Genomic DNA, 27,848 nt, shown 5'->3' on the forward strand with positions numbered 1-27,848 from the left:
AGCTTCCCAAAATGCCGGGATTACAGGCATGAGCCACCGCACCTGGCCCAGGAAATAATTTTTTTTATTAAAAAACAAGCCAGGCGCAGTAATCCCAGCACTTGGTGAGGCTGAGGTGGGCAGATCACCTGAGGTCAGGAGTTCCAGACCAGCCTGGCCAACATGGTGAAACCCTGTCTCTATTAAAAACACAAAAAAATTAGCCGGGTGTGGTGGCACATGCGTGTACTCCCAGCTACTTGGGAGGCTGACGCAGGAGAATTGCTTGAACCTGGGAGGCAGAGGTTGCAGTGAGCCAAGATCACGCCATTGCACTCCAGCCTGGGCGACAGAGCAAGACTCCATCTCAACAACAAAACAAAACAAAACAAAACAAAAAAATAAAATAAAAAACAAAATGAGGCCAGGCACGGTGGCTCATGCCTGTAATCCCAGCGCTTTGGGAAGCCAAGGCGGGCAGATCACTTGAGGCTGGGAGTTCAAGACCAGCCTGGCCAACATGGTGAAACCCCATCTCTACTAAAAATACAAAAATTAGCCAGGCATGGTGGCGGGCACCTGTAATTCCAGCTACTCGGGAGGCTGAGGCAGTAGAATCGCTTGAACCCAGGAGGCAGAGGTTGCGGTGAGCCGACATCACGCCACTGCTCTCCAGCGTGGGCAATAGAGTGAGACTCAGTCTCAAAACAAAACAAAACAAAACAAACAAATGACACACTGGACTGCAAACATCGGAAGCACGTGATCCTACACAGAGGAAGCAGGTGCTAACTGGCTGAGCCGGGGCCCACCTGTGTCCGAGGCCGGGCCAGGGGCAGGCACCAGGTCAGAGCCGCGCCCGACACACAGGGTCTAACAGCCCCGAGCACCTCGCAAGGCAGTAGCGGATCTAAGTCCCCAGTGAGGTGCTCACACAGGGACCAGCCGTGCCGAGCCCATCAGCAAGAGACACAAAGCTGGGCACGACACGTGGCCCTCCTTGCTGGGCAGCTGCCACCTGGGTACCTAGGGCGGCCGGAGCCCTCCACCCTCCTCCCTCCCAGTTACCACCTGCAAAACCCGCCCCCATCCTCCTCTCAGCGGGCCAGACTCCCGCCCAGCCCCTCCCGCTACACGGCCACGGCCCAAGGAGACTCCCGCCCAGCCCCTCCCGCTACACGGCCACGGCCCAAGGAGACTCCCGCCCAGGCCCCTCCCGCTACACGGCCACGGCCCAAGGAGACTCCCGCGCAGCCCCTCCCGCTACATGGCCACGGCCCAAGGAGACTCCCGCCCAGGCCCCTCCCGCTACACGGCCACGGCCCAAGGAGACTCCCGCCCAGGCCCCTCCTGCTACATGGCCACGACCCAAGAGCCCCACGGCATCTAGGGCGCATGTCACCCGCGGCCCAGGCGGGACGCCCAGCTCTATAACCTTGCCCACAACGGTGAGCCCAGTAGAGCCAACAGTCCCAGGACCTGCACCACACCCTGTGCCGGACATCAGTCACAGCCAGTGCCCCTACACCTGTCCCTCGGCGTGCTGGGAGCCCCCAGCCCAGGACTTCAGGTCACACTGTGGGGTCGACAACACAGCCACAGGGTCCCGCCCTTGCACATGGACATTGGAGAGCCGGGACCGTGGCCTCTGACGTGCGGTCTGGGGCCAGAAAGGGGCCAGCTGCCCATGAAAAGGGTGGGCCTGATTCTCCAACACCCCAACCCCTCTATCGAGAGGTGGGAACCAAAGGTGTTCAGAGCTCGGGGCCAAGGAGGACCTTTACTACTACCCAATGGCCTCCGTGACCATTTCAAAATGCAACATTTACATGGTGCTGAAAAATGCACCTCGTGGGACTCAAAAAAAGCCGCGGGCAGGAAGCACCCCACATGGGCAGGGAAGGGCCCACAGCTACACCAGGCACTACCATGAGGGGAGAAGGGAAGAAAGTGGGTGACTGCAGAGGCCAGCTGCGAGTGGACCCTGGAGCCCCATTCGCCGGCCCCTCCAGGTGGTGAGCGAGGGAAGGGGGCACCGCACCGCTCAGCATCCCTCCACCTCACAAGCCCACCAGGGAGCGCAGGCTCAGACCCGCCAGGCCTCCTCTCTGTGTCTGCTGGGAGGACTGTGGCTGCGGAAGCCCCGCTCGCACTCAAGGGGGCCACAGGCACCTGCTGCCCTCAGGAAGACGCGTGTGAGAACCAGACGCTCCGGCAAGGGCAGGCTGCACTCGGCACAGAGCGGCCCCGGCCCGGGAACACCCACCTTACGGATCTGATTGGTGGTCAGCATGATGACGTCGGTGCCTTCGTGAAAGCTCTGGGAAGCAGCGAGGTAGCCGATTCGCTGGGAGAGAACAGATGAGCACATCAGAGGCAGGACACCCGCAGCCTCCAGGGGCTCCAGCTCTGCTCTGCAGCGACCACACCAGGCAGCGCCAGCCCAGAAGCAACACCCTGCAGCCTGGACGCTGGGGCCACCAGCAAGTGGGAACCAACCCGCATTTGAAAACCAACCCAGATTTCTTCAAAATTCCATGAGGAAATTCCCAGTTTGGAATATGTATGTGTTTTTTTTTTTTCTTGGAGACAAAGTCTCGCTCTGTTGCCCAGGCTGGAGTGCAATGGCACGATCTCAGCTCACCGCAACTTCCACCTCCCGGGTTCAAGTAATTCTCCTGTCTGAGCCTCCCAAGTAGCTAGGATTATAGCCGCGTGCGCCACCACGCCCCACTAAATTTTGTATTTTTAGTAGAGATGGGGTTTCACCATGTTGGCCAGCCTGGTCTCCAACTCCCAACCTCAGGTGATCCGCCTGTCTCAGCCTCCCAAAGTGCTGGGATTACAGGCCACTGAATCCACCTTGGGTAACAGAGCTAGACTCTGTCTCAAGAATAATAATAATAAAAATTGGCCGGTCACGGTGCCTCACACCTGTAATCACTCCCCACCCCACCAGCCTTGCCGTCCCAGAACCTCACCTTGAAGGTGAACTTGGAGGCACTCATCACTTCTATGATGTTGAAGGCGGCCCAGCTGATGTCGTAGCCCAACATCTGTAACTGTTAAGGGACACACAGGAAATTGCACTCACAAGCCAAAGCAGAGAGAAAGGTTTTGAGCCGCGGCATCAAGCGCTCCCTCCCAGCACACGGTGCTGGAACAGACTCATTCACTGTCAGCAAACCACCCAATACGTACCCCTGGGGCCTTTAATTTCTTCTTTTGACAAACGACTCTGACATTTAAAAGCTACAGGGACAAGTTAGTAACAGGCACTAAAAAGAGGCTCAATGTCTGCAATTGGTTAACTGGCGCTTACGGGTACTGGTTACATTCCCCTACCAACCCTTGGCGAATCAGCTCCTTGAAATAGTTACGAGACGAGCAGCAGCATGGGGGACCCTGGACGAGCCCTTTGTCTCGTCCTCCCACGGGGAAACGGGCCAGAGGGAGGAGAGCCTGTCCCCAGCTCACGCACTGACCTGGAACTGCAGCCAGGAAAGGAGCCAGCCCTGGAAGGTCCAGGGCCCTAGCTCTCCCCACTAGGCGTCCTGGCCCAGCCTGTGGTGGGAGGGAGCCGAGACTGCAGGCGAGGGGCGTCCCTAGTGAATCCCACCCAGAAGAGGACCCCATGGGGCTCCCTCAGGGCTACCACCAGGGCCTGTGGGTTGCCACCCTCTGGCCTGTTTGCCAGCCATGTGACAAACATGGCTTTCTGCTCCAGGACTCTTGAGTTGGCCCTGAGTGGCTCACCGACAGCGGGTGGTACCAATGACTGACAGGTGGACAGACAGGCTGATGAACAGGGGACACGTGCTGAGTGGAGAAGCAGCCCGACAGTGCTGGGCATGGGCCACTGGGAGGCACTTACATACGTCAGCTTGCAGACCGCGTTCGCCTTCACCGCGATGTTGTCCTGCTTCAGCTCCTGCTTGATCTCATCAATGCACTGAGATATGTATTTTGCCTATAATGGGGGATAAACACAGAGATTACAAACATCCAGCTAAGAGGGCTGCAATAATGATTTCGGGCCACGCACGGTGGCTCACACCTGTAATCCCAGCACTTTGGGAGGCCGAGGCAGGCAGATCACGAGGTCGGGAGTTTGAGATCATCCTGGCCAACATGGTGAAACCCCGCCTCTACTAAAAATACAAAAATTAGCTGGGCGTGGTGGCAGGCGCCTGTAATCCCAGCTACTCAGGAGGCTAAGGCAGGAGAATCATTTAAACCTGGGAGGCAGAGGTTGCACTGAGCCAAGATGACACCACTGCATTCCAGCCCGGGTGAGAGAGCCAGACTCCGTCTCAAAAAAAAAAAAAAAAGGAAAGAAGCCAGACATAAGAGAGAGCACACCGTGTGATCCATTTCTATGAAATGTCCAGATCAGGCCAATCCAGAGACAGGAAGGGAATTCGTGGGTGCCACAGGCTGGGAGAGGAGACGGGGAGGGTTCGCTTTCTTTCTAGGCTGATAATGTTCTGGAACTTGGCCGTGGTGGTGGCGCACAGCATTCCGCTATACACGCCCCACCGTTTGCCTGCTCCTTGGTGGACGAACAAGTGGGGCCTTCCCACCTTCAGCCAGTGTGACTCTCGCTGCTGTGAAAACCACGCTCAGGTTTTGAGGGGATGTGTCTGGTGTGTCTGGATCCCCCTGGGCCTGCTCACTAACTGCGCCTGTCTCCAGAACACCATCAAGGACAGTTCTGACCCAAGCGAACTCAGGCACGAGGTCCAGCATGGCAGACGAGGTTCCCAAGGGTCAGGCAGACGTGAGGCGCCCAACACAGCACCAGAGACAAGCCAAGTCGATGCCATGCTGGCCCCAGAGACAACCCACCCCCACTGGGAGGAGAGAGAGGAGGGAGCAGTAGAGGCTTGGAGCGCCTCCATCAGTGAACGATGAGGCACCCACAAGCCCTCCTAATGCACAGGAGCCCCTCTCCATCATCTGACAGGTCAGGAGTGACGGCTGCCCGGGCCCCGTCCTGCCAGCCCCTACGTCGGGATGCAATGTTCCTCCTGCTGTGCCCACCAGAGGCAAGGATGGCAAGCACACCCCATCACGCTTCTGTCCTCAGCCCCACTGTAGCTGGCCTCGAAGCAGCCCCAGGAGTACCCACCACTCATGTGTCACCCAGGACCACACCCCAACCTCAGCTGCCAGCTGCACCGGGCTGGGGAAGGAGCCACAGCTGTGGGGGAGTGGGGGGGTGGGGGAGGGCACAGACACATAATATTTTCCTGCATGTTTTATGATCCAACTTTGTACAATGGAAAGAGTGTCACCCGATCCTCCAGACGGGCTTCAAATTACTACACCTCACCCCAGGACTGTGCTCCCATCCCCGGAGCAAGGATAACCCGCTCCTCCTGCTCAAAGGGTCAGGAGTATTGATTTAAAAGGAAAAGAACAAAAAGACCATCCCAGGCGTGGAGAGGTCAGACCCTCACGAGGGCAAAGGGGATGTCAAACGGCGCAGCTGCTGTGGAAAGCAGCCTGGGGTTCCTCCAAGGTTCCATGTGGAGTTACCGCCCCAGCAATTCCACTTCTGGGCGTGCACCCGAGGGGATGGAAAACAGGTGTCCAAACAAAAACAAGCACACGAACACACATGGTAGCACCATTTCTAATGGCCTGAAACAGGAACAGCCCCCACGCTCGCCGCTGATGAATGGATACACACCATGTGGTGGGTCTGCTCCAGTCAACTTGCTTGACTTTTTTTTTTTTTTTGAGACAGGGTCTCACTCTGTCGCCCACGCTGGAGTGCAGTGGTGAGATCACCGCTCACTGCAGCCTCCACACCCCAGACTCAAGTGATCCTCCCCGCTAGCCTCCCAAAGCACTGGGACCACAGGTGTGCACCACCACGCCCAGCCACTAGTCAGCTTTCTAGGAACTCGGCAGTGGGTCACAACCCTGGGACTCCCTGTTGGCTTTTAACTTCTGATAAAGTCCAAGTAGCTCCTCTCAGACCAAGCCTCACACAAACAAACGTCTTTTTTTTTTTTTTTTTTTTTTTTTTTTTGAGACGGAGTCTCGCTCTGATGCCAGGCTGGAGTGCAGTGGCACGATCTCGGCTCACTGCAACCTTCACCTCCCAGGTTCAAGTGATTCTCCTGGCTCAGCCTCCTGAGTAGCTAGGATTACAGGGGCACACCACCATGCCCAGCTAATTCTTGTATTTTTAGTAGAGACGGGGTTTCGCCACGTTGGCCAGGCTGGTCTCGAACTCCTGACCCCAGGTGATCTGCTCGCCTCAGCCTCCCAAAGTGCCGGGATAACAGGCATGAGCCACTGCGCCCGGCCTGAATTAGAAAAAAAATGTATTAGTTGGGGTAGGGAGACATGACCTAGACCCAGAAGATTATATTATAAACATAGATGTAAATTAGCTGAAGGTATAACGTGGCTATACATCATTGACACTTTCTACAAAAACACCGGGAAATCAGAGGAGCAACATGGTGAAAGTTCTCAAACACCTCAGCTAGTTCCACACTGAATTCACACTTCACCACACAGCAAGTGAGATACTGAAACAATGATGCTGGTGTCAGCATCTATTTAATTCTGAGATGTAATTTAGAACACAGGGTGCGTATTTCCTTTATACACTAAGTCCTCAGGACTGCAGTAAGACAGGCCATTTAAACCCTACATACACAGGAGAACTCCCTGGGGTCCTTTTTTTTTTTTTTTTTAATGGAGTCTTGCTCTGTCACCAGGCTGGAGTGCAGTGGTGCGATCTCGGCTCACTGCAACCTCCGCCTCTCGGTTCAAGTGATTCTCCTGCCTCAGCCTCCCGAGTGGCTAGGATTACAGGTGCACGCCACCACGCCCAGCTAATTTTTGCATTTTTAGCAGAGACAGGGTTTCACCATCTTGGCCATGATGGTCTCGATCTCTTGACCTCATGATCCACCTGTCTCAGCCTACCACAGTGCTGGGATTACAGGCGTGAGCCACCATGCCCGGCCTTTTTTTTTTCTTTTATTGAGATAGGGTCTTCCTCTATTGCACAGGCTAAAGTGCAGTGGCCTAACCATGGCTAACTGCAGCCTCAACCTCCCAGGCTCAAGAGATTCTCCCACCTCAGTATTTGGGAGTACAGTGAGTAGCTGGGATTACAGGGGCATGCCACCATATTGGGCCAATTTTTAAAATTACATATATTTATATATATTTATTTTTACATATATTTATTTATATACTTATTTACATACATATACATTTATTTATATATATGTTTATTTATATATATATATATATCTTTTGAGACAGAGTTTTGCTCTTGTCGCCCATGCTGGAGTGCAGTGGTGTGATCTCAGCTCACTGCAACCTCCGCCTCCCGGGTTCAAGCAATTCTCCTGCCTCAGCCTTCCCAGTAGCTGGGGTTACAAGCAGGTACTACCACGCCTGGCTAATTTCTATATTTTTAGAGGGGGTTTAGCCATGTTGGCTAGGCTGGTCTTGAACTCCTGACCTCAAGTAATTCGCCAGCCTCAGCCTCCCAAAGTGCTGGGATTTACAGGTGTGAGCTACTGCACCCGACCTAACATTTTTTACTTTTGTAGAGTTGGGGTCTCACTATGTTGCCCAGGCTGGTCTTGAACTCCTGGCCTCAAGTGATCCTCCCACCTTGGCCTCCCACAGTGCTGGGATTAAAGGTGTGAGCCACCGCACTGGCTGGCGCTTTTTCTAGTTTTAAAGTTCCAATTCTCAGTCCTTCGCCTCCAGTGAATTAAGTCAGCATCTTGAGACCAGGGAGGCCACATGGTCACAACCTCAGCAGCTGAATCTCAGGTGCTGTCCAGTTCAAAGACCAACGAGCTGAACCCTTGGCACATCCCACGGTGCTTTCCATGTGGCCGTGCGGCTGAGGGAAGCCAGGCCGCTGAGCCGCATGCAGGCTGAGGGCCTGGGAGCTCACCCAGCTCATGAGAGCAAAGCCCGGTCCCCCTCACCCCACTGGGGGCTCTGAGGGGTTTTTTCTGTTTTTTTTTTCTTTTTTTATTTGAGACAGAGTTTCACTCTTGTTGCCCAGGCTGGAGTACAATGGTGTGATCTTGGCTCACCACAACCTCCGCCTCCCAACGTCAAGTGTGATTCTCTTGTCTCAGCCTCCCAAGTAGCTGGGATTACAGGCACGAGCCACCACGCCAGGCTAATTTTACATTTTTAGTAGAGACAGGGTTTCTCCATGTTGGCCAGGCTGATCTCGAACTCCCGACCTCAGGTGATCTGCCCACCTTGGCCTCCCAAAGTGCGGGGATTACAGGAGTGAGCCACCACGCCCAGCCTCTTTTTTTTTTTTTTTTTGAGATGGAGTCTCACTCTATCGTCCAAGTTAGAGTGCAGTGGTATGATCTCTGCTCACTGCAAACTCCACCTCCCAGGTTGAAGTGATTCTCCTGCCTCAGCTTTCCAAGCAGCTAGGACTACAGGCACGTGCCACCATGCCTGCCTAATTTTTTTTTTTTTTTGAGACAGAGTCCTGCTCTGTCGCCCAGGCTGGAGTGCAGCAGCGCGATCTCAGCTCACTGCAAGCTCCACCTCCTGGGTTCATGCCATTCTCCTGCCTCAGCCTCCCAAGTAGCTGGGACTACAGGCGCCCGCCACCATGCCTGGCTAATTTTTTGTATTTTTAGTAGAGACGGGATTTCACCGTGTTAGCCAGGATGGTCTCAATCTCCTGACCTTGTGATCCGCCCACCTCGGCCTCCCAAAGTGCTGGGATTACAGGCGTGAGCCGCCGCGCCAGGCCAAGCATGCCTAATTTTTGTATTTTTGTGTAGAGAGGAGGTTTTTGAAGCCCTGTTTCAAAAAAATCAAAAAATAAAAAATTAGCTGGGCGTGGTGGCACATCGTGTAGTCACAGCTACTTGCAAGGTTGAGGTAAGAGGATTGATTAAGCCCGGGAAGTCAAGGCTGTAGTGGGCCGTGATCGCACCACTGCACTCCAGCCTGGGCAACAGAGCAAGACTGCCTCAAAAAAGAAAATAAAAAAGGAAATAAATGAAAGTGCTGCCTCGGCCAGGTGCGGTGGCTCACGCCTGTAATCCCAGCACTTTGGGAGGCCGAGGCGGGTGGATCGCCTGAGGTTGGGAGTTCGAGACCAGTCTGACCAACGTGGAGAAACCCCATCTCGGCTAAAAATACAAAAGTAGCCGGAGTGGCTGTAATCCCAGCTACTCGGGAGGCTGAGGCAGGAGAATCGCTTGCACCCGGGAGGCAGACGTTGCGGTGAGCCGAGATCGCGCCATTGCACTCCAGCCTGGGCAACAAGAGTGAAACTCCGTCTCAAAAAAAAAAAAAAAAAGAAGAATTCCAAGTCCCAACAGTAACTGGGTCAGGAAAGGGGACGTGCCGGCGAAGTGGTCCATCCTGCCCAGGATAAGTTACCATCCACAATCACCATCACTTCGAATTCAAACAGAAAAGCCACCAAACCCCAGAACCCCAGAAGCAGCATGAAAGGAGCTTCTCCTGCGGAGCGCGCTGCTCTTTCAACAGCCCGGGACACCGTCCTACTTTATTCTCTTGTTGTGGACAGGCTCAACGCCCTCTGCACCCAGGAGCAGAGCGGTCGCGGCCACCCTGAGGCAGCATGGAACCGAGGCCCCCACACCGGGACCTACCTCCACTCCCACGACTGAGGCTGGTGCAGCACACTAACACCCAACAGGGCAGAAGCCAGAAACAGCCCCATCCAGGACCAGACCCCGGCCAGCCCTGCCTAGTCCAGCCCCAGCCCGTCTCTGTGCTCAGTCCTCTAACTTGCGGCCCCTCAGCTCAGCCTGGATGTCTGTGGGGTGGCACGGTCACCATTAAAACCCTCTGAGTCAAGGCGGGGCACAATGGCTCACACCTGTAATCCCAGCACTTTGGGAGGCCGAGCAGATCACTTGAGGTCAGAGGTTCGAGACCAGCTTGGTCAACATGGTGAAACACCGTCTCCACTAAAAATACAAAAATTAGCCTGGTATGGTGGTGCATGCCTGTAATCCCAGCTACTCAGGAGGCTGAGGCAGGAGAATTGCTTGAACCTGGGAGGAAGAGGCTGCAGTGAGCCAAGATCGCACCACTGCACTCCAGCCTGGGCGACAGAGGGAGACTATGTCTCCAAAAACAAACAAACAAAACAAAAACCCTTCTGGCTCAAATCCACAGAGACAGCAGGTCAGTGGTCGCCAGGGCATGAGGTTTCTCTGTTCTGAACGTATTGTGCTGAATCACTGTACATTTGTAAATATACTGAAATCTACTTCATTTCATGCCTAGAACAGGCAGATTTTATGGCATGTAAATTATATCTCAACTGTTCAAAGAAAGGAACCACCTTGGCTCAGCAGCATCACAGGACAGGACAAAATACCAGGAAGGACATGAGGCTCCATCTGGACCGCAGCTCCCTGAGGGCTGGAGGCCTGGGCAGAGCAGAATAGGGTCCTCAGGCCCCAGTCACAGATGAGCAGGAGCATTAGGGACCACTCAGCACAGAGTGGGCCACATGGTGGATGCCCAGCAGGCCACCCGGGGTCCCCGCATCCCTCCGCCTGTCTCACTGCCACGTGGACAAATCAGCCACCAGCCAATCCAAGAACTCCTAGGGCAGTGGTTCCCAGCAGGTGACTCTGCCCCTCCAGGGGACACTGGGCGATGTATGCAGCATCTGTGGTTGCCACGACTTGCAGAGATCTAGGCATGGAGTGGGTGGAGGCCGGGTACGCTGCTCAGTGCCCTGCAGTGCCCCAACACCCCCACCCCAAGAACGATCCAGCCTGATGTCCACAGTGCCACGGCTGGGCCAGAGCACACCCAGGGCTGGCGTCGCCGCTCCTGCCCTCTGGTCTTCCTGGCTCTCCAAAGCTCAACGCAAATGAGCATCACCCAGAAGCTGGTTACAAGGGCAGAACTCACCCCCACCCACATGCCCCTCCAGGACCCACATGCCTCGGCCTTGAAGCCACCTCCACACACACACACCAAGCCTTCTGCCCAGAGATTGCCTTTTGAAAACCCCTGCAAAGGAGTAAAACAGACAAAGAGGCCCAAGCCTCTTTGAAGAGAGAGCTTCAGGAAGAACGCAAGCGGCTAAACGCCCGTGAACGAGTGAACCGCACTCATAAGCAGGGCAGCTGACACTACAGCTGCACCCCCCAAACACCCCAGCCCTGCTGGTGGTGCGGGAGGCGAGGCTGCGGCTTTCATGCTTGCTGCTGGGAGAAGCTCTGTGGGGAGCGGGCGCTGTCCTGAGGGCTGGGCGCGCTGCACACCTCTACGGCTTGAGTCCATTCATAAAACGACCCCACATGGAAACCACCCACATGTCCGACTATGTATGGAAGCTGTGCGTAAACAACAGAGCACAGCCACCCACGGCAAGGACCGAGGACAGCTCCCTCCCCACCATGACGGCTGCAAAGCACACACACCTTAGGCAATCACGCCTATGGTTCAGGGACACAAATTTAAGTGATAAAACTACAAGCAAGTCAAGGAAATTAAACTTACAGAAGTCAGGATCATTACCATAATAATTAGCTGTACAGGCCGGGCACACTGGCTCATGCCTGCCATCCCAGCCCTTTGGGAGGCCAAGGTGGGTGGGTTACTTGAGGTCAGGAGTTCGAGACCAGCCTGGCCGATACAGTGAAACCCCGTCTCTGCTAAAAATACAAAAATTAGCCAGGTGTGGTGGCGGCCACCTGTAATCCCAGCTACTTCGGAGGCTGAGGCAGGAGAATCACTTGAACCCAGGAGGCAGAGGTTGCAGTGAGCCAAGATTGTGCCGCTGCATTCCAGCCTGGGTGACAGAGCAAGACCCTGTCTCAAAAAAAAAAAAAAGCTGTACAATGTCCTATGCACTGCATATTTTGCAATCAAAGAAGCTCAGAGGGAAAACAAAGCACATTTAGAATCCACGCCCTCTGGTCCACCACCACCGTGACAGGCACCTGGACAACGAGGGCACCTGGACAACAGGGGCGCATTCGGGAATTCTGGGAGACTTTTCTTACCATCAAGTGGGGTCAGGGGCTTTTAATTTGGGGTTGATTCTACCTCCAAGAGACACTCTGGTCTGGGCACACCTGTGGCTGGCATGACCAGAGGAGCCCCTGGCACGGAGTGGGTGGGGGCGGGGATGCTGCTCAGCACCCTGTAGTGCCCAGAACAGCTCTACCCAGAGAATGATCCAGCCCCAGCATCCACAGTGGTGAGGGGCAGACGCTGATCTAGTGGAATGACTGACGTTATTAAAAGGAGAGAAAACGCGCTCAGTTCGGCTGGGCGTGGTGGCTCACGCCTGTCATCCCAGCTCTTTGGGAGGCCGAGGCTGGTGGATCACCTGAGGTTGGGAGTTCAAGACCAGCCTGATCAACATGGAGAAACCCCGTCTCTACTAAAAATACAAAAAATTAGCCGGGGTGGTGGCACATGCCTGTAATCCCAGCTACTAGGGAGGCTGAGGCAGGAGAATTGCTTGAACCTGGGAGGCAGAGGTTGCGGTGAGCCAAGATCGCGCCATTGCACTCCAGCCTGGGCAACAAGAGCAAAACTCTGTCTCAAAAAAAAAAAGAAAAAAAAGAAAACACACTCAGTTCAAATTTAATCTCTTTATATCTTTTCCTTTTTTTTTTTTTTTTTTGAGTTGGAGTCCGCTGGGGAGGCTGAGACAGGGAGAACTGCTTGAACCCAGGAGGCGGAACTTGCAGTGAGCCAAGATTGTGCCACTGCACTCCAGCCTGGGCAACACAGCGAGACTCTGACTTGGAAAAAAAACAAGAAGAAGAAAAAAAAAAACAAAAAAGAAAAAAGAAAAAGAATATATGGGCTGGGCACAGTGGCTCACCCTGTAATCCCAGCACTTTGGGAGGCAAAGGTGGGCAGATCACGAAGTCAAGAGATTGAGACCATACTGGCCAACATGGTGAAACCCCATCTCTACTAAAAATACAAAAATTAGCTGGATGTGGTGGCACTCGCCTGTTGTCCCAGCTGCTTGGGAGGTTGAGTCACTTGAACCTGGGAGGTGGAGGTTGCAGTGAGCCGAGATCGTGCCACTGCATTCCAGCCTGGCGACAGAGCGAGACTTAGTCTCAAAAAAAAGAAAAAAGGGCTGGGCACCGTGGCTCACACCTGTAATCCAGCACTTTGGGGGCCGAGGCGGGAGGATCACGAGGTCAGGAGATCGAGACCACGGTGAAAGCCCATCTCTACTAAAAATACAAAAAATTAGACGGGCGTGGTGGCAGGAGGCTGAGGCAGGAGAATGGCATGAACCCGGGAGGCAGAGCTTGCAGTGAGCCCAGATCGCGCCACTGCACTGCAGCCTGGGGGACAGAGCAAGACTCCGTCTCAAAAAAAAGAAAAAGAAAAAATGGAGAAAACTTTCGAAAACTATGAAAAGGACTTGTGAGAATGAAATATTAAAAGTCGTTTGTTTTTTGTGCCAATTCTATCGAGCTTTAGAAGCTGAGGACACTCCCAAGTGGACCAAGACACATACACATGAGACCACTACTTCTCACGCTTTTTGGACTCATCTTAATGGGTTTTGCATGGGAACCCGATACGTTCACACGTACACACAAGTATCACATGCAGAAATCAAAGTTTCAGGACAGGACAGTTACTGTATGTGCCTGCACTCTGGTCTCTTCTAGTTTCTTTTCCTTTTTCTTACCTAGCATAACCATTAAATTGAATTCACAACCCACAAAGAGGTCACAGCCTGAGGACTGGAAAACAGTGAACTAGACAACCTCAGCGCTCTGGCGCTTCCAGAAAACCGCGTGTCACTGCAGCATCCTCCGCCTCATCCAGCAAGGAGGGAGGCGACTGTCATCCCCATTTACAAGGGAGGAGACAGAGCAGGGGGCTCTCCATGGCCCGCCCCATGAAGTCAGCCAGTCAGCCCAAGCACCTGGACTCGGATCTCCCAAACCTCATGCGATTTCTACTCCATCGCACTGCCTTTCCACGTGGCTTTCAAAGTCATTGCTAAGCCTTGTTTCCATGATGCCACACTCAAGTTTTAGGTGAAAATCTATTACGAAATGGAAACTTTTTTTGGAAACTATACTGCTGCAGAAAATGCACACTGTCTAGAGTCTTTGTTCCGGGTGCAGTGGGCGGGAGGGAAGAACCTACAACATACAGTCTATAGGATAGCTGCTTTTTCAAAGTGAGTGGGGGTGCTGGAGGTACAACTAGAACTGTCATTGAACAGTCATTTGCTGCTCTCCAATCAGGAGGAGCAGCTGCAGGGAAACATCCAGAATCAGACATGAACACCTGAGTTACCACCCTCTGGACCATAACAATCGTCTTCCAGTGAGAAAGCCAGGGTCCCCAGACACTGCGTGTCCTGCCTGAAATCACCCACCCGCCAATGGCAGGGCCAATGAGGAAGCCTGGGACTTTCAAGGACAGCCCTGCGCCCTTTTAAAAATGTTTCCCAGCCGGGTGCAGTGGCTCACGCCTGTAATTCTAACACTCTGGGAGGCTAAGGCGGGCGGATCACTGAGGTCAGGAGTTTGAGACCAGCCCGACCAACGTGGTGAAACCCTGTCTCTACTAAAAATACAAAATTAGCTGGGTGTGGTGGTGCATGCCTGTAATCCCAGCTACTCAGGAGCTGGGGCAGGAGAATCGCTTGAACCTGGGAAGTGAAGGTTGTGGTGAGCCAAGATCATGCCTTTGCACTCCGGCCTGGGCAACAAGAGTGAAACTCCGTCTCAAAAAAAAAAAAAAGTTTCCACCACCAATACCCCCTTGAAGGGGCCCAGACTTGAGGGGAAGGCGCTATCAACTCACACCAATTCCAAAGGAAGAAAACCAGGCTCAGGGGCTTCCCAGTGAAGACAGGCACATCCCCCTGAAAACCACGCCCCAGACTAGAGGTGTGGTCCTCCACTGGACAGACCCCCTGGCCCATCGTCAGGATCCCAGAACAGGCTGCTCAGTGACATGCGCTGAAGGGAGCAGGGACGGGCGCTGGGAGATCCTGCCTGTGCAGAAAAAGTCCTCTCGGGAAGCGAACCACATTTCCAATCTGCTGAACCAAGCTCAGTAAAAACCAGGCCCATCAGCGATGCTTTCAACTCACAAAGAATCTGAATATTACTCCAGTTAGTTACACGTTGTAACCAAAGCAGTTAGGGAGAGCTTCTGAGATGCAGAAAACCAAGGAGGCCGAAGGGAAGGGGGGTGGAGAAGAACAAAAATGACCTCATTAAGGTGGGGGCAGGCGAAGCCACACCACTTCCAGGAAAGTGTAAAGGTGTAACAATACGGCAAGAGCTCGGGTTCCCAGAGAGAGGGACATGAGCTGAGGGACATGGTGCCAGGAAGCAAGTCCCTTAACTTCCCTGCCCTCCTGGGCACCTCGTCCTGGACACAGCCTCTGGTACTGGGACTGGTGCGGTATCAGACGGCGGCTGTCCTTCAGGCCGGCCTTGCTGTCCACGCAGGGAAGCAGGCAGGCAGTCGCTCAAGTAGGACACTTTCTAAGGCTCCCACTGCCCAAGGGCTGCACGGGTATCCTTAATGAAGCCAGACACGTGGTGGCCACTATGCCCATTCTTCTTCAATCTAGGTCACAGGTTGGGGGAAGGGAGGGGCGGGAAGGAAACGATCCCCACAGTTGTAATTTTACTTCTGGAAAACTATTTCCTCGCCCTGGCTTTCAGGTTCCTACTTGAAGTCAGCTTCCCCATTCCAGCTTCCCGCGAGCTGCTACCTCACTGGGGCTCAGGATGCCGCTGTCCTTCCTCCCTCCTAGCAGCAGCCCCACCTTCCTGGGAACGGGGGCACTGGAGGCAAGGCCCCAAGACCCTGCCTGGTTCCGAGCCAGGCCTCAGGGAGCGACCTGGACACGCATTTACACGACCCAGAAGGAAGAAGGATTTTCTCCAGGGACGGCCCAGGACCCCCTGCCTCGGTCTCCCGGGGAGGGTCCGGGGGCGGGGCCCGGGCCCCTGCATTTTTAATCGGTGATTCGGAAACACACTCAGGTTGGAGAAGCTCTGCCCAGAGACCTCGCAAGTCTCCTGGGAGGGTGGCCCGAGACGGGGGTAGGTGGGCCCGAATCTCCCTCTGAGAGAGTAAACTGAGGATCCAGGAGGAGGGCACCTATAGGCGGGGCCCAGGGCATTGCATTTTGAACAGCGCTTCCCCCAGGTGATCCGATGAGGCGAGGATCCGAAATGTGCTGCTCCAAGGCCTTCGCCCCTCGGGGGGAAACTGATGCTGGGGGACCGAGGAGGTGGGCGGCGCCCCAGGCCCAGGCCAGGCAGGGCCGGAGCCCAAAGCAGGACCTCCAACTAAGACAGAGCCCGGGCGGGCGGCAGGCCGAGCAGGCCCAGTGAGCAGGGCTGGGCCCTGGGCCGGGGCGGTGACCAGGCCGAGCAGCCCCTTGGCGCGCCGGGCTCACCTCGTCCTCCTTGTGGTTACGGATGCCGCGGACCAAGTCCTGCAGATTCTTGTCGAACATGCGGTCGATGCTGCCCTTCACCATCTTGAGGGCCATCGCGGCGGCCCACGGGCTTTTGCCTCGGGAGGCCCGCGGCTGGGCGCCGTGAGGGAGCCCGGGGCCCGTGCCTGCCGCCCACGGAGCGCCGCGCTGCCGGCCGCTGCGGCGGGGCAAGCTCCCAGGCCAGGGCGGCGGCGGGGTCCAAGGACCGCGGCAGAGACGGCGACCCGCTCGGCAGGTGCCGCGATCCCGCTCCGGGCCCCTTGCAAATGGCGGACAAGATGGCGGCCGGTCAGCTGACGACGAGCGCCCGGTCCCAGCCGAGCCGGCCCCGGAAGCCCCACCTCCCAGAAAGCCCCGCCCCCGCCACCTCCCCGGCAGAGAGACGCTGCGTTTCCCTGACGACGACAGGTAGCCCAATGGAAATGTGGCACCACTTTCTCCGGCGCGCGGCCCCGCCTTTTCCGGCCCAAAGACTTGCGCTCTCATTGGTCAGTGGCCTCCGGAACTCCGCCTTCTTCCTAGTTCTGAGCCCTAGCCACGCCCCTTAGAGGCTGGTCCTGACCCTCCCACCAGCTGACAGGTGTGAGCGTGGCTGGATGTGGGCGGGGCGCCCACGTGGAGCTTAGCCGGCAAGTTCCCGAGGAAGACTGGAGCTCCGCCTTTCCTGAATGTAATAGCTGACGCGGCCTGAGAGCCTCCAAACCCAACGCCTGGGTGGGTGGGGGAACGGATCCTGTGGTTCCCGCAGCCTCACAACATCCTGTGAAATGGGCAAGACAGACATTAACATGCCCACAGGAAGAAAATGAGACCAGAGACAGGACTACGACATTGTCATTCATTCAGTAAACATTTGTTGAAGGCCCATTGTGTGCCAGGCATGGTAAGGGGTGCTGGGCATGCAGCAGTAAATGAGATATACTGAGTCCCTGCCCTCCGAGATACATCATTGAGATTGTAAAAAAAGCTCTGGAACCTTGGCCAGCCGTGGTGGCTCAAGCCTGTAATCCCAGCACTTTGAGAGGCCGTAAGCGGGAAGATCACTTGAGGTCAGGAGTTCGAGACCAGCCAGGCCAACATGGTGAAACCCTGTCTCTACTAAAAATACAAAAACTAGGTGGGTGTGATGGTGGGCACCTGTAATCCCAGCTATTCGGGAGGGTGAGTCAGGAGAATCCCTTGAAACCAGAAGGCAGAGGTTGCAGTGAGCTGAGATGGCGCCACTGCACTCCAGCCTGGCAACAGAGCAAGACCCCGTCTAAAAAAAAAGAGAGGGAGAAAGAAAGTAATCGCAATAAAAACTGGGGTAAGATGGGCCAGGCGCGGTGGCTCACACCTGTAATCCCAGCACTTTGGGAGGCCGAGGCAGGTGGATCATGAGGTCAGGAGTTCGAGACTAGCCTGGCCAATATGGTGAAACCCCATCTCTACTAAAAATACAAAAATTAGCTGGGCATGGTGGCATGCACCTGTAATCCCAGCTACTTGGGAGGCTGAGGCAGAAGAATCTCTTGAACCCAGGAGGCAGAGGTTGCAGTGAGCCGAGATCGTGCCACTGCACTGTACTCTGTGCAACAGAGCGAGACTCTTGTCTCAAAAAAACAAAACAAACCAAAAAAAACTGGGGTAAGATATTTACAATACATATATCTGACAAATGACTTATATCCTGGCGGGGCAGGATGGCTGACACCTGTAAAATCCCAGAGTTTAGGAAGAATTGCTTGAGCCCAGGAGATAAAGGACAGCTAGAGCAATATAGTCAGACACCCATCTTAAAAAATAAAATAAAAATAAAAAAAAAGGCAGGGGGAGGGGAGGATGGACGCAGTGGTTCAAACCAGTAATTCCAGCACTTCGGGAGGCCTAGAGGGACAGATCACATGAGGTCAGGAGTTCGAGACCAGCCTGGCCAACATGATGAAAGCCCATCTCTACTAAAAATTTAAAAATTAGCCAGACGTGGTGGAGGGCACCTGTAATTCCAGCCACTTGGGAGACTGAGGCAGGAGAATGACATGAGTCCAGGAGGCAGAGGTTGCAGTGAGCTGAGATTGTGCCACTGCACTCTAGGCTGGGCAAAAGAGCGAAACACGGTCTCAAAAAAAAAGTGGGGGGGTGGGGACCGGGCACAGCGGTTCACGCCTATAACCCCAGCACTTCAGGAGGCCGAGGAGGACAGATCACTTGAGGTCAGGAGTTTGAGACCAGCGTGGCCAACATGGTGAAATTCCACCTCTACTAAAAATACAAAAATTAGTCAGGCATGGTGGTGGGCACCTGTAATCCCAGCTATTGGGGAGGCTGAGGCAGGAGAATGGCTCTGCCCAGGGGGTGGAGGTTGCAGTGAGCTGAGATTGCCCCATTACACTCAAGCCTGGGAGACAGAGCAAGATTCCGTCTCAAAAAAAAAAAAAAGGAGGGGAACTGCTGGGCATGGTGGCTCCATATCTTTGGAGGATGTATTCATGCATTTCTATCGGGAACAGTAGAGGAATCGCTGGGTAATAGAATATGTGTGCATTAGCATTGCAAGCTAGTGCTAAACAGTTTCCGGGCGTCCTTGTGATTTCTTTCCCCTCGCCCGAGATAGAGTCTTGCTGTGTAGCCCAGGCTGGAATGCAGTGGCGCGATCTCCGCTCACTGCAGCCTCTGCCACTGTGCCCAGCCTGAATTTTTTTTTTTTTTTTTTTGAGACAGAGTCTCGCTCTGTTGCCCAGGCTGGAATGCAGTGGTGCGATCTCAGCTCACTGCAACCTCTGCCTCCTGGGTTCGAGCAATTCTCCTGCCTCAGCCTCCCGAGTAGCTGGGATTACAGCTGCCCGCCACCACCTCCAGCTAATTTTTGTATTTTTAGTAGAGACTGGGTTTCACCATGTTGGCCAGGCTGGTCTCAAACTACTGACCTCAGGTGATCCGCCTTCCTTGGCCTCCCCAAAGTGCTGGAATTACAGGTGTGAGCCACTGCACCAGCCTCAGAAATATTTATTTACTTATTTATGGTTTTTTTTTCTTTTTTTTTTTTTGAGACAGTCTCATTCTGTCACCAGGGCTGGAGTGCAGTGGCTCAATCTTGGCTCACTGCAACCTCCACCTCCCTAGTGCAAGCGGTTCTCCTGCCTCAGCTTCCTGAATAGCTGGGACTACAGGCGCTCGCCACCACGCCCAGCTAATTTTTGTATTTTAGTAGAGACAGGGTTTCACCATGTTGGCCAGGATGGTCTCGATCTCTTGACCTCGTGATCTGCCTGCTTCAGCCTCCCAAAGTGCTGGGAATACAGTCGTGAGCCACCACGCCCCATCCTATTTATAGGTTCTTCAGTCCTCAGGCGAAGCCCTAGGGAAACAGAATTTCTCTCTCCACTTTCTGTCCCTTTTCACTGCCCAAGGCAGGACTCTAATCTGATTGGGAGCCCAAACACCTCATTCCAGAGAAGGTCATGCCCCATATCCTGGAGGAAGAAAAGCTGCACAGAGAGACCAAGACAAATCTGGACAGACAGGCCCCGCCTGGCTCCCCAGTCAGTCTATTCATATGAGATCATACTAATTTTTGGCCCAATTACATTTCTTTATGATTGTGAGTCATGTCTGTTTAATGAAGCTGCCATTAAAACCCAAAAGGAGGCCAGGCGGGGCGGCCAGTGCCTGCATTCCCAGCACTTCCGGAGGCTGAGGTGGGTGGATCACCTGAGGTCAGGAGTTGGAGACCATCCTGACGAACATGGTGAAACCCTGACTCTATTAAAAGTACAAAAATTAGCCGGGCGTGGTGGCGAGCACCTGTAATCCCAGCTACTTCCGGAGGCTGAGGCAGGAGAATTGCTTGAACCCCGGAGGTGGAGGTTGCAGTGAGCCGAGATCGCGCCATTGCACTCCAGCCTGGGTGACAAGAGCAAAACTCTCAAATAAATGAAAATAAAAATAAAAAAACAAAATTAGCCAGGCGTGGTTGCCATACCTGTAGTCCTGTCTACTCAGGGAGGCTGAGGCAGGAGAATAGCTTGAACCCAGGAGGCAGAGGTTGCAGTGAGTGGAGATCGCGCCACTGCACTCCAGCCTGGGTGACAGAGTGAGACTCCATCTCAAAAAACAAACAAAAAAAAAACAAAAAATTAGCTGGGTGTGTCACACACCTGTAATCCCAGCTACTCAGAAGGCTGAGGCAGGAGAATCACTTGTACCCAGGAGGTGGAGGTTGCAGTGAGCCGAAATCGTGCCCCTGCACTCCAGCCTGGGTGACAGCGAGACTCTGTCTCAAAAAAAAAAAAAAAAAAAAAAATTAAGTCCCCATCATACTCCCTGCCCGCTTCTCTGCTGGACTTTTCCCCTATTTTCCAACACACTGTGTTTTCTACCTAGCATTTTGTTTATTATTAGTCTCCACCTCCTCCGCCCACCTGAACACAAATTCTATGATATTGGGACTTTGTCCTTTTGTTTTCTGTACGGGTGGACATTTAAAAAATGTTTAACTTGATGAAAAAGGAAGAATGGGCCGGGCGCGGTGGCTCACGGCTGACATGCCAGCACTCTGGGAGGCCGAGGTGGGCGGATCACGAGGTCAGGAGATTGAGACCATCCTGGCTAACACGGTGAAACACCATCTCTACTAAAAATACAAAAAAATTAGCCCGGCTTGGTGGCGGGCGCCTGTAGTCCCAGCTACTCGGGAGGCTGAGGCAGGAGAACGGCGTGAACCCAGGAGGCGAAGCTTGCAGTGAGCCGCGATTGCGCCACTGCACTCCAGCCTGGACGACAGAGCGAGACTCCGTCTCAAAAAAAAAAAAAAAGAAAAAAGAAAAAGGAAGAATGGTTTTGACAAGAGTGCTGATTCTTCCATCACTGGGAGTTGGTGGGCTGGCTGCAACCTCCAGGGTGACCAGCAGAGAGCAGTGCTAGCCAGGCTCAAAGAAGGGGCAGCTTCTCTCTGGAAAGATCCTGGCCTGGAGCCCTGAGCTCTGGCAGGAGATGGGGACATTTGTCACCAGTCCTAGCTCCAGCCCGAATCAGTTCCCTTGTCCCCAAATTATCCATCCTTTCATCCATCCTTCCACCTCCCCTTCCACCCAGCCACACATCAAATCATCCATTCATACATACATGCATCTACCCACCCATCATCCATCCATCCACCAATCCACTCATGCATCCATTCACCCACTCTTCCATCTATCCATCCACCTACCTATCCATTCACCCATCCACCGATCCACTCACCCACTAACCCATCCATCCACCCACCCACCCATCCATCCACCCACCAATCAACAACAATGTTTATTGAAAAAAAACAGGGCAGGGCGCGGTGGCTCACGCCTGTAATCCCAGCACTTTGGGAGGCTGAGGCGGGTGGATCATGGGGTCAGGAGATCGAGACCATCCTGGCTAACACGGTGAAACCCCGTCTCTACTAAAAATACAAAAATTAGCCAGGCTTGGTGGCGGGTGCCTGTAATCCCAGTTACTCGGGAGGCTGAGGCAGGAGAATCGCTTGAACCTGGGAGTTGGAGGTTGCAGTGAGCCAAGATTGCACCACTGCACTCCAGCCTGATGACAGAGCGAGACTCCATCTCAAAAAACTAAATAAATAAAACAAAACTAAACAAAAAACAAACAGCCACCCACCCACCTATCCACCCACCCACCTATCCATTCACCCATCCACCTATTCAACTATCCACTAATCCATCCATTTATCCATTCATCTACCCATCCACCCATCAACATGGTTTGTTGAAAAAAACAAACATACACCCATCTATCATTCATCCATCCACCCATCTGTCATCCATCCATCCACCCATCCATCTATCCATCTATCCACCCATCTATCATCCATCCATCCATCCATCCACCCACCCATCCACAACGTTTCTTGAAAAAAACAAACATCTACCCACCTATCCAGCCAGCCATCCACCTATCCACCCATACAGTAACCCATCCATCCATCCATCCATCCATCCATCCATCTACCCATCTACCCATCCACCCATCCACCCACCGACTCATCCATCCACCCACCAACACATCCACCCACCCACCCATCCACCCATCAACGTTAGTTGAAAAAAACAAACATCCACCCACCCATCCATCCCCATCCACCCATCCACCCACCCATCAACCAACCCACCCATCCACCCATCCATCCATTCAACAACATACTGAGTATCTACTGTATGCCACTTTGGCAAGGAGCAGGAATGGAGAACTAAGCTGTAGGCAGCAGCAGGATTGGGGAAAAGTGATCCAGGCAGATGTCAGGACAAATGGAAGAGCTTGCTCAAGTTTGTCATGTGGAGGAGCAGAGAGGAGACTGGCAAGGATAGTGGTGATAGAGGAAATTGAGCTTGATGGGTTGATAAAGGACACATTAGACATGATTTTACAGAAGCATTCATTTAGTAACTATGTTGTACCCCACATGTGTTTTTTTTTTTCTTCCCTCCACGGCTCAGCAGAATTTTGTTTGTTTGTTTTTGAGACAGAGTCTTGCTCTGTCGCCCAGGCTGCAGTGCAGTGGTGCGATCTCGGCTCACTGCAAGCTCCGCCTCCTGGGTTCACGCCATTCTCCTGCCTCAGCCTTTCCAGTAGCTGGGACTACAGGCACCTGCCACCACGCCCAGCTAATTTTTTTGTATTTTTAGTAGAGACGGGGTTTCACCACATTAGCCAGGATGGTCTCGATCTCCTGACCTTGTGATCCGCCCACCTCGGCCTCCCAAAGTGCTGGGATTACAGGCATGAGCCAACGTGCTCGGCCTGTTTTTTTTTTTTTTTTTAGAGACAGGGTCTTGCTCTGTTCCCTGGGTTGTAGTGGAGTGGCACCATCTGAGCTCACTGCAGCCTCAACTCCTGGGCTCAAGCAGGGGCCCAGCTACTTTTTGTGTATTTTTTGTAGATAATGGGTCTCACTATATTGCCCAGGCTGATCTAGAACTCCTGGCCTCAAGTTATCCTCCCACCTTAGCCTCCCAAAGTGCTAGGATTACAAGCCTGAGCCACCGATCCCAGCTTTTTTTTTTTTTTTGAGGTGGAGATTCGCTCTTGTCACCCAGGCTGGAGTGCAACGGCGCAATCCGCTTACTGCAACCTCCACCTCCCAGGTTCAAACGATTCTCTTGCCTCAGCTTCCCTAGGAGCCACCACCACACCCGGCATGAACCATAATTTCTTATCTCCTTGCTAATCTGTTAGTCCTGCAAAGGCAGTCTAGTCCCCAGGCAAGAAAGGAGTTTGTTTGGGGAAAGCTGTTACCTTCTTTGTTTCAAAGTTAAACTATAAACTAAGTTACTCCCAAAATTAGTTTGGCCTGAGCCCAGGAATGAACAAGGACAGTTTGGAGGTTAGAAGCAAAATGGAGTCGTCTAGGTCAGATCTCTTTCACTGTCAACATTTTCTGTTATAATTTTTTTTTTTTTAATGGAGTCTAGATCTGTCACCAGGCTAGAGTGCAGTGGTGTGATCTTGGCTCACTGCAACCTCCGACTCCAGGCTCAAGTGATTCTCCTGCCTCAGCCTCCCGAGTAGCTGGGATTACAGGCACCCATCACCACGCCAGGCTAATTTTTGTATTTTTAGTAGAGACGGGGTTTCACCATGTTGGCCATGATGGTTTCCATCTCTCTCTTTTTTTTTTTTTTTTTGAGACGGAGTCTCCCTCTGTCACCCAGGCTGGAGTGCAATGGCACGATCTCAGCTCACTACAACCTCCGCCTCCCAGGTTCAAGCGATTCTCCTGCCTCAGCCTCCCAAGCAGCCGGGATTACAGGCATGCGCCACCATGCCTAGCTAATTTTTTTTTGTTTTTTTTTTGAGACGGAGTCTCGCTCTGTTGCCCAGGCTGGAGTGCGGTGGCGCGATCTCAGCTCACCGCAAGCTCCGCCTCCCGGGTTCAAGCGATTCTCCCGCCTCAGCCTCCCGAGTAGCTGGGACTACAGGTGCCCGCCACCGCGCCCGGCTAATTTTTTGTATTTTTAGTAGAGACGGGGTTTCACCGTGTTAGCCAGGATGGTCTCGATCTCCTGACCTCATGATCCACCCGCCTCGGCCTTCCAAAGTGCTGGGATTATAGGTGTGAGCCACCGTGCCCGGCCGCCTAGCTAATTTTTGTATTTTTTTTTTTGAGACGGAGTCTTGTTCTGTCTCCCAGGCTGGAGTGCAGTGGCGCTATCTCGGTTCACTGCAAGCTCCGCCTCCCGGGTTCATGCCATTCTCTTGCCTCAGCCTCCAGAGTAGCTGGGACTATGAGTAGCTGGGTCTACAGGCGCCTGCCAACATGCCCGGCTAATTTTTTGTATTTTTAGTAGAGACGGGGTTTCACCACGTTAGCCAGAATGGTCTCGATCTCCTGACCCCGTGATCTGCCCGCCTCGGCCTCCCAAAGTGCTGGGATTGCAGGCATTAGCCACTGCGCCTGGCCATTTTGTATTTTTTTAGTAGAGACGGGGTTTCACCGTGTTGGTCAGGCTGGTATCGAACTCCTGACCTCATGATCTGCCCGCCTCAGCCTCCCAAAGTGCTGGAATTACAGGCGTGAGCCACCGTGCCCAGCCTTCTAATTTTTGCAAAGGCGGTTTCAAACCTGTAACAGGAACTATGGGAATGACCAGAGGAAATGGCTCAGGAAAGAGATGTACAAAAGTGGGAGGAGGCCAGGTGTGGTGGCTCAAGCCTGTAATCCCAGCACCTTGGGAGACCAAAGCAGGGTGGATAGCCTGAGGTCAGGAGTTCGAGACCAGCCTAGCCAACATGGTGAAACCCCATCTCTACTAAAAATACAAAAATCAGCCGGGAGTGGTGGCGCACGCCTGTAATCCCCGCTACTCGGGAGGCTGAGGCAGGAGAATCGAATCGCTTGAAACCAGGAGGCGGGGGTTGCAGTAAGCCAAGATCACACCATTGCACTTTAGCCTAATGACAGAGCTAGACTCCTCCGTCTCAAAAAAAAAAAAAGTGGGCGGAGATACAGGTTGCCACACCTGGAGTCCAGTCCATTCTCCACCAGCTCTCAGTAGCCTACGGGAGGGGCACAGGCATTGGTCCATTCATCCCCAAAGTGTGTCGTAGCCCGGATAACCTGTACTCAGTGATCCTGAGGATATAGATAGAGTGCCTGCCTACGCAGGATTCTGGAGAAATCAACTGCTCAGAATAATGTTAGACCAGGATCTCTCCCCTGGAGAACCACGGACATCAGGGCCAGATTGTTCTCTGGGGTGGGCTACCCTGGGCACTGCAGGGTGGTAAGCAGCGTCCGTGGCCTCCACCCACTCCATGCCAGGAGCTTCCTTGCACCTTAGCTGTGACAATCACAAATGTTCCCAGACATCGCCCAGTGTTTCCTGGGTGCAGAATCACCCCTGGTTGAGACCGCCTGGGTAAGGGATTCCAAGAGCCCCCAAGACCTCCTGGGTTAAGGGATTCCAAGAGCCCCCAAGAGACTGCATCCCATGATCCACCACCCTGTTGACGCCCCAGGAGGCTGCCCACATTGAAATCCACACCCTGAGTGGGTAGGGAGAGAGAGGAGGTGAGTCCTAGGACCCCCAGGGTCCTCCTGGTTTACACTGTCTGGGCCATCAGGAGCTTCTCCTAGTTTTTTTTTTTTTTTCTTTTTTTTTTTGAGACAGAGTCTTGCTCTTGTTGCTCAGGCTGGAGTGCAGTGGCACAATCTCTGCTCACTGCCACCTCCGCCTCCCAGGTTCAAGCCATTCTGTTGCCTCAGCCTCCCGAGTAGCTGGGATTACAGGTGCCTGCCACCATGCCCAGCTAATTTTTGCACTTTTAGTAGAGACGGGGTTTCACCATGTTGGCCAGGCTGGTCTCGAACTCCTGACCTCAGGTGATCCACCCACCTCAGCCTCCCAAAGTGCTGGGATTACAGGCGTGAGTCACCGCTCCTGGCTGTCTGGGCCTGATAATTAAAAATGACTTGCATTCCTCAGATAAAAGTTCTTTTTTTTTTCCACAAGGAAAATAATGTCAAGGTCAAAATAAGTATGTAGAGATGAATCTCTAAAGTTAATGTTTTATTTGGCAAGAAAGAATTGGAATTTGAGGCACACATGCAGACCAAAGAGGAGTCTGGGGTTTTATAGAAAAAGAGGAGTGTGGCTGGGCATGATGGTTTATGCCTGTAATCCCAGCACTTTGGAAGGCTGAGGTGGGAATATAACTTGAGATCAAGAGTTCGAGACCAGCCTGGCCAACATGGCGAGACCCTATCTCTACTAAAAATACAAAAATTAGCTGGGCACAATAGTGGGCACCTAGAATCCCAGCTACTTGGGAGGCTGAGGCAGGAGAATCGCTGGAACCTAGGAGGCGCTGGTTGTAGTGACTGGAGATCCCAGTCACTACTCCAGCCTAGGCGAGAGTAAGACTATGTCAATAAATAAATAAATAAATAAAAAGACCAGCCTGGGTTACATAGCAGGACCGCATCTTTCCAACAACAAAGAAAAAGCCCATCGAGTTTTTTTTTTTTTTTTTTTTTTTTTGAGACACAGTCTCACTCTGTCGCCCAGGCTGGAGTGCAGTGGCACGATCTCGGGTCACTGCATCCTCTGCCTCCCGGGCTCAAGTGATTTCTCCTGCCTCAGCCTCCCGAGTAGCTGGGACTACAGGCACGAGTCACTGCGCCCGGCTAATTTTTTGTATTTTTAGTAGAGACGGGGTTTCACCATGTTAGCCAGGATGGTCTCGATCTCCTGACCTCGTGATCCACCCGCCTCGGCCTCCCAAAGTGTTGGGATTACAAGCGTGAGCCACCGCACCCGGCCCCTATTGAGATCTTGATCAACACTAAAGGGGCCGGGTGCGGTGGCTGATGCCTATAAATCTCCGAATTTCGGGAGGCTGAGGCGGGCGGATCACTTGAGTTTGAGATTAGGAGTTAGAGACCAGCCTGGCCAACATGGCGGAAACGCATCTCTACTAAAACTACAAAAATTAGCCGGGCGTGGTGACTCGTGCCTGTAGTCCCAGCTACTCGGGAGGCTGAGGCAGGAGAAATCACTTGAGCCCGGGAGGCAGAGGATGCAGTGACCCGAGATCGTGCCACTGCACTCCAGCCTGGGCGACAGAGCGAGACTGTGTGTCAAAAAACAACCCCCCCCCCCAAAAAAAAACCCCAAAAAACAGTACAAGGCACTTGTACTCGACACTGAAAGGCTTTAATCACCAGGCGCTGTGGCAGTGACTGCGGGACTCTATTGCTGAGAGGAGGAAAGCATCGGAGGTCAAGTGACTCTCCCAAGGTCACCCAGCAGGGAAGGGGTGGGGCAGGGCTGGAATCTGGCTGGGCAGGGAGGGTGTTGGTGTCCCCCGGGGACTTGGGGAGGTGCTGGTGGTGAAACCGCCTTTG

General features: G+C 53.5%; 1 protein-coding gene across 2 annotated transcripts in view; it reads right to left on the reverse strand.

The window, feature by feature from the left end:
* AP3D1 (adaptor related protein complex 3 subunit delta 1) overlaps positions 1-16,809 on the reverse strand; it is a 51,419-nt gene extending 34,610 nt beyond the window's left edge. The window contains exons 1-4 of one of the 2 annotated variants that reach the window (XM_034946369.3): positions 16,433-16,809; positions 3,854-3,949; positions 2,961-3,041; positions 2,246-2,326 (exon numbers count right to left, since the gene is read on the reverse strand). In XM_034946369.3, the coding sequence (XP_034802260.1) occupies positions 2,246-2,326; positions 2,961-3,041; positions 3,854-3,949; positions 16,433-16,528 (354 nt within the window). In that variant the 5' untranslated portion in view covers positions 16,529-16,809. The remainder of the gene's footprint in view (positions 1-2,245; positions 2,327-2,960; positions 3,042-3,853; positions 3,950-16,432) is intronic. The other variant, XM_034946370.3, reaches the window with a different exon arrangement.
* Between the last annotated feature and the right edge of the window lie 11,039 nt (positions 16,810-27,848).

This window comes from Pan paniscus, chromosome 20 (genome assembly GCF_029289425.2).
Source record: "Pan paniscus chromosome 20, NHGRI_mPanPan1-v2.0_pri, whole genome shotgun sequence".
Lineage (NCBI taxonomy): Eukaryota > Metazoa > Chordata > Mammalia > Primates > Hominidae > Pan > Pan paniscus.